The sequence below is a fragment of the Rhincodon typus genome, unplaced genomic scaffold (assembly GCF_021869965.1).
Source record: "Rhincodon typus isolate 14 unplaced genomic scaffold, sRhiTyp1.1 hic_rhity00005991, whole genome shotgun sequence".
Lineage (NCBI taxonomy): Eukaryota > Metazoa > Chordata > Chondrichthyes > Orectolobiformes > Rhincodontidae > Rhincodon > Rhincodon typus.
In genome coordinates, this window is record NW_025971629.1 from 1 (window position 1) to 6,336 (window position 6,336).

Here is a 6,336-nt window from a genome sequence, read left to right on the forward strand (position 1 = left end):
ATAAACTGACGTTTTCCCAGCCTCCATCAGTTCTGAGGAAGGGTCACTGGACCCAAAACGTTATCTCTGTTTTCTCCTTCACGGATGCTGCCAGACCTGCTGAGCTTTTCCAGCAACTTTGTTTTTGTTTTAGGTTTCTTTCTCCATTGATTCACTTCCCACTATGTGGTCACTGCCTTTGTCTCCCTTTCTCCTTTTTTGAAAGTGCCACTGTATTGATCAATTTTTCCCTGAAGTTTCAAAACAATGCAACACCTTATAAAACAGCAATTACTGCTCCTAGAATGCAAGGAAATCAACTCCAATACTTAAAAATACCTCAACAAAAAAGCAGCTCTTACAGCCACAACATTTCCCCCATCCTCCATCTTAAATTACCCAGAATCCCCTCATTGTTGAAGTTGACAGTATAAATATACTTATTGCTGTTAAGGAAGGAGATCCAAGATTTTAACTGGGTGACAGTGAAGAAGTCCGAATACAGAGTCAATTCAGGAGCTTATAGCTCAGCTGGTAGATATTCCATGCATTGCCTACCCTTGCCCATTCAGCTGGTGAAGTTGCAGGCTTGGAAGGTGGCATTCATTGTCGGAGTTATTGAGTTGCTGCTGCACATCTTGTAAGTGGTGCACTCCACTGAATGAGCAGAGGAGTGGATGAACGATTCAGGAGGTGGGTGACAAGCAAGCTCATAGATCACAGTAGGCCTTTCAACCCATCAAGCTTGCACTAGTAAGGAACTGATCTGACTGCAGTCATCACTCCACCTCCCTGTTTCCCTGCTGACCCCTTAACCCTCAAAAGTCCCTATTAAGTCAACACCCAGCCTCGAGTATATTCGTGACCAAGCCTCTATTGCTCTGTTGAAGAACATTCCAAAGATAAATGACCCCAAGAAAGAAATTCATCTCCATCTTCGTGGGAAGGAACCCCTTATTTTAAGCCAGCATTAGATTCCTCCATGAAAAGAAACTCCCTCAGCATCTATTCTGTCAAGCTTTCTTTGAATTTCATCTTCTAAACTTCAATGACTACATGGTCAATCAACACAATCTTTCTTGATACATCAAACCATCATCAGGCATTAGCCTTGGTGAACCTTCACTGAACTGCTACCAATGGAAATACATTCCTCCTTACCAAGGAGACAATACTATCCACAGTACGCTAGGTGCTACCCACCAATAACCTGTACAGCTACAGCTGTTAATAAAGGTCATTGTTCAGGTTTTCCTAATTACTCACTGTATCTACATGCCTTTTGTTTTGAGCTTCATGCAAGGAACACTCTGCAGTCTATGTTTTAAAAAAAAATTCAGCACTTCTATTCTTCCTGCCAAAATAGAAAATCTCTTTTCTCTCATTATATTTTGTCTATCAAGTTTTAGCCTACTCACATGACCTATCTATATCCCTTTGCAGACTTTTGGTATCCTCCACACAACTTGCTTTCAAAACTACATTTATATTAGCAGTACTCTGGCTACAATACAATTTTCCCCTTCATCCATATCATTAAAGTATGTTGTAAATAATGAAGGTCCCAACAATGATCCCTATGTAGTGATTTCCACTGGTAGTTTGCCAGGCCGAAAATAACCCATTTATCCTGACTTTTTGTTAGCTAATTCTCTATTCATGCTACTGTATCAACACAAACTTTTGCTGCTCTATTTAACATTTACTTAAAGGCTTTACTGTGTTTTCATACTTCTTGCTGATTTTCTTTCATATTTTAACTTCACCCATTTTCTCATCATACTTCACTGGTTTCTAAAAAATTCCCCAATCTTCTGAGTCACCATGAATTTTTACAACATTTCATGTCTGTCACTTAATTTGCTGTTGTTCTGAACTTTTTACGAAAGGCTGTTTTTGCCTTGATGTTGAGCATTAAATGTTGGAACTGCAGTCAGCCAGCCCAATGGAAAGCATTCTTTCTCACTGTCTTATGCCTTTGTGATAGGAAACAGGCTTCGGGGGAATTAAGTGGTGAATTACTTACCTCAGAATTCTTGTCTTCTAATCTGGTTTTGTAGCCTCTGTCTGATGCAGCTCAGCTTATAGTCAACATAACTCTCAGGATGTTAATGGTGTTGGATTCAATGACGGAACAGTGAACATCAAGAGGAAATGGCCGAATTCTCTCTTTTGGAGTCACGATCAGTATTTGTGTGGCTCAAACTAATAAATAATGACAACTGCATTTTTAGGAATTTAGAAAGTGAAGGGTGACTGCAAAGAAAGGAAAGCTTTTTCTATCTTTCTTGATGATAGCTTGCTACTATCTGAGGAACTGTTCTGTGGCATCGGTAATGGCAACTTTGGGAACAGGAAAGAAATCCTTGTGTGGAGTGAGAAGGAAGGAGAATACAAAAATACATCTACATGAGCAGGTAGCATGGCAAACTAGAATGTGAAACAGATACTCCTGCTCATTCTGCAGGTTACAGTTCTAGAATGGGTCCAGGAGGAAGCCATTGAGCCCCATATCATCTAGAACCAGTTCCAAAGCCTGGAGGTCTAAGGCTCCCACTCCTGCAATGCTTCTGCAGCTATGCGTTCATCTGCACCATCCTATTTCAACACTGTGTGAAACAACACGAGTAATCTAGAAACTACAGCCTGAGGCCTGGCTGACTAGTCTCCTTCTCAGTTCCTAAAACCTGCCTGCAAGATCTCATCACTTTCTATCCACATTGATTTCAGGAGAGTAAGGATTGGTAAGAAGTTACTGAAATTACAAGGTGCTCTAATGATAATGGCAGCAAACTTCGGCTGCCAAGTTGAGGAAACATCCAAAACATTGCATAGAGGCAGGTACAAAAGACAAAGAAACCACCACCTCCTGTTTTGAAGAAACTATTAAAACTAAAACAAGATTCTTCCAGTGTTATATCAGTTCAATGGACAAACCCTCCACCTCCGAACACAGACACGTACAATGAAACCATTGTGTCCTGCATGGGAACCCAAGGCTCCACCCACCTTTGCCTCCAACTGGGAGATCTGAAGCTGCTGGGAATCCCGTAGTTCACAGACTTCTTGGTACTGCTGACTGTGCTGTTCTTTGGCCAATGCCAGCATCCGATCACATTTGGCCTGCCACTGAGATTCCAATTCCGCCTGCATCACAGCAAGCTGGGGGGGGGGGTGCGGGGAGCGGAATTTAAAAAAGCACAAAGGAAGTGATTTCAAAAGGTATTCAAATTTACATTTAAATTTGAAGTGTGATGAATGACATACATGAAGTTATTCAAATAAGCACATACTCACAGCACTACATGCCCAATGACATTCATTATAAAAGTACACACAAGATACCTGTGAAGTTGCATGAAATTTATTTACGATAAAAACAACTGTGTAACACAATGACCACATGTTTTATCTGGAGTATAAACTGAGAATTTAGAATTTGAGCCACGCTGTGGTGCAGACTACAAAACAGTTGTTTTTCTTTAAACTGAAAATGTTAAAAGTGGTATTGCATGGTGTTCACTCATGCAACTTTGAGAAGCTGGATTTAAAACATTTGGGAGACAAGCAGTAACCTGTTGGCTTTGGGTTGGAAAACCGCCTACCAACAGTTTTTGTATAGTTCAGATTTGTGACAAACCGGGGAGAGGTAACATAAAGGAAAATGGCTGTACTTGTGAAGGTCAATCATCTCAGTTTGGTCCCTTGACGTTTAATGGCACTACCATGACTGAGTCTCCTACTATCATTGACTAGAAACTGAACTGGACCAGCTGTATACGTACTGTGGCTACAAAAGCAGGTCAAGGGTAGACATTTTACAGACATTCACCCTTACATTGCACAAATCAGGAGTGAGATGGAATGCTCTCCACTTGCCTTGATTGGGCATAGCTCAAAAGCATTGAAGTAGTTTGACAATATCTAGGAAAAGCATCCTGCTTGATGGTCATCTCAACCACCAACTTCAATTTGTCCAAACATCACACGATATACTTGGTGGTCAAAATTTATTTGGTAACCCTCCCACAAAGTGTCTTTGCATGTTTTACTACAAAGGCTCTATCAAATAAAAGTTGCTGTCGTGGTAGATACACCAGCTCTATGATAACTTGCATTTATTAGGGTGGAATGTAAAGGAAATTTATGGGATTTAGGAAAATTTAAAGTTACATTATCAGTTGTGAATTAGTGCAAACTAGAACACCTCAACTAATTTATAAACTTAATTTCTTCCTTAAAACATCTTTCAGCAAGGGTTGCTGCACCATATAGTTTCACCATATAAACTAGGTAATGCTGAACAAATGGCTCCCAGCAAAACTGCCTTTGTGTAATGACACCATCAGGTGGCACAATTTGCCAACGGTAGGGGCATTTCTCAATTCAGTTGGAGGCCTTTTTGGGTAATTTTACAAAAATCTTTCCTGAATGCGGCAGGATGGGTCAAAGTAGTTAGTGGATTCAAAATGTTTCTCTCGCCACTACTGTGCCAGACATGCTGAGTTTCTCCAGCATTCTATTTTTTAGTTAACTCTGGACTTGACTTATTTATGGGTGGTCTCTGATATTCTACCCTTCATTTACTTTAGGTCACCAAAACTCTGCTGCCTGCATTTAAACTTGAAGTTAACTTGCTTCGCCTATCACTCAGATACTCTTTGACCTTCCCTTCAAGCAACATTTTAATTTTAAAATTCTCATCCAAGCTTTCAAATTCCTCAATGGTTTCACTCCTACCCATATCTGCCCCTCTTTCTCCTTCAGCCCCACAGCCCTCAAAAATATCTGCACACTTCCAATTCTGGCCTCTGCTTACCTGCACTTGCATGCCCAACTTTAATCACTCCACTACGGGTGGCATCTTTAGTTGCCTAGGCCCCAAATTCAGAATAACCCCCACACCCCCATCTCTTTCCTCCATTAAAAGGTTCTTTGAAACCGACCTCTTGGTGCAAGTTTGGCTCTCATGTGGCTCAGTGGTGCACTTGAGTTTCCGATGTTGCTGTGAACAACATATTACCTGTCACTGTTAAAGGTGCTTTGTAAATAAAAGCTATTTATGTTTTTAATAAACAGAATTGCAACGTGTGATTAAGCTTCCACATTGCCCTTCTGTAACAGACCAGAACAAGACAATTACGTAGCAAGGTGCCATCCTATTATCTAGACAGTTCAACCTCCCATGTAGTCCATTCGAGATCAGAAACTACAGACAAGAAAACCAGAAGAATTGAGCCCAGACTATTACATGCAATATTAAACATGAATATTAATGGCTGAAATTGATAGAGAGGAACAAACCAGGCTGTTGCGGTATCAATCCCTTTACCTGCTCTGCTGCAGCCTGGTCGGTCGATGTTCGGGTTTTCTTCAGCAACGACCGCACTTTTTCCAGTTCTTCCTCATGCGATTTCCGGATTTCATCCATCTCCTCCTCTGCCCGCTGCCGCTCTGTTACTGCTTTCCTCTTCCTTTCTGCTAAATTCTGAGCACAGAAAGGTTGAGTTAACACAAAGAATAGGAGGTAAAGCCACCCCATTACCTGGAGAGAAGCACATCTCCCAGTCTGCATCAGGCAGATGAGGGAGTCACAAGGAATGCTTGGATTCAAAGTTGCATTTCACCATCTCATGACACAACTGGAATGCTGTACTGTCTCACCAGATAGACAATTGGCAGAAATAAGGAAGCATTACATAGCAATCACAGCTAAAATCTTCTCCACGTAATCTACCTTCTCCAGATTTTCTCTCTCAGCTCGCAGATCCATAAGCTCCTCCTCCAGACCGGCAACCTTCACCTCAAGCTCCTTGCGGCTTTGTTTCTCTGCCTTGCACTGAGTCCGAGCATGCTCCGACACTTCCTGTAGCTCTGAGACACACAAACCCATTACTAGCGAACCTTCAGAACATGTCAGACTCTGCTGCTCAGGGAAAGCTTATCATAAGCTTAACCAATCGTCATTGATTATTACAGCTTCCACGTCTGTCCAGAAATATTCCATCTGGATTAAACTGCAGCATGGTCTACTGTCAAGAGTCATAAGGTAGAATCAATCATACTCCACTCAGAGTCCCCACCCTTTGCTGTGGTGTCTTGGAGATGTGCTAATCTGCTTCACCTACAGAGCAGCAAGCTGACCTCAGAGACAGTAGTTATGAAGTAATGGCTTAGGCCTAGTTGTTTCTATCAATGCATTCGTGAGGACATTAGATGACCATTTAAATAAAAACGTGGGGTGTTATCAGGAAAGGAAGGGAAGGGAGAATGGCACCAATTTAGTGCTCTTTTGGAGAGCCAGTTCAAACCGCATTGAAACAAAAAAAAAAAACAAAGCTGCTGGAAAAGCTCAGC

The 6,336-nt window shown here is 41.5% G+C and overlaps 1 protein-coding gene across 1 annotated transcript in view; it reads right to left on the bottom strand.

The window, feature by feature from the left end:
- Nucleotides 1–2,988: 2,988 nt before the first annotated feature.
- LOC125482110 (FK506-binding protein 15-like) overlaps nucleotides 2,989–6,336 on the bottom strand; it is a gene marked incomplete at both ends in the record, with an annotated part of 5,019 nt that continues 1,671 nt past the window's right edge. Inside the window, 3 exons of the mRNA XM_048594107.1 lie at nucleotides 2,989–3,141; nucleotides 5,312–5,467; nucleotides 5,717–5,853. Coding sequence (XP_048450064.1) covers nucleotides 2,989–3,141; nucleotides 5,312–5,467; nucleotides 5,717–5,853 — 446 coding nt within the window. The remainder of the gene's footprint in view (nucleotides 3,142–5,311; nucleotides 5,468–5,716; nucleotides 5,854–6,336) is intronic.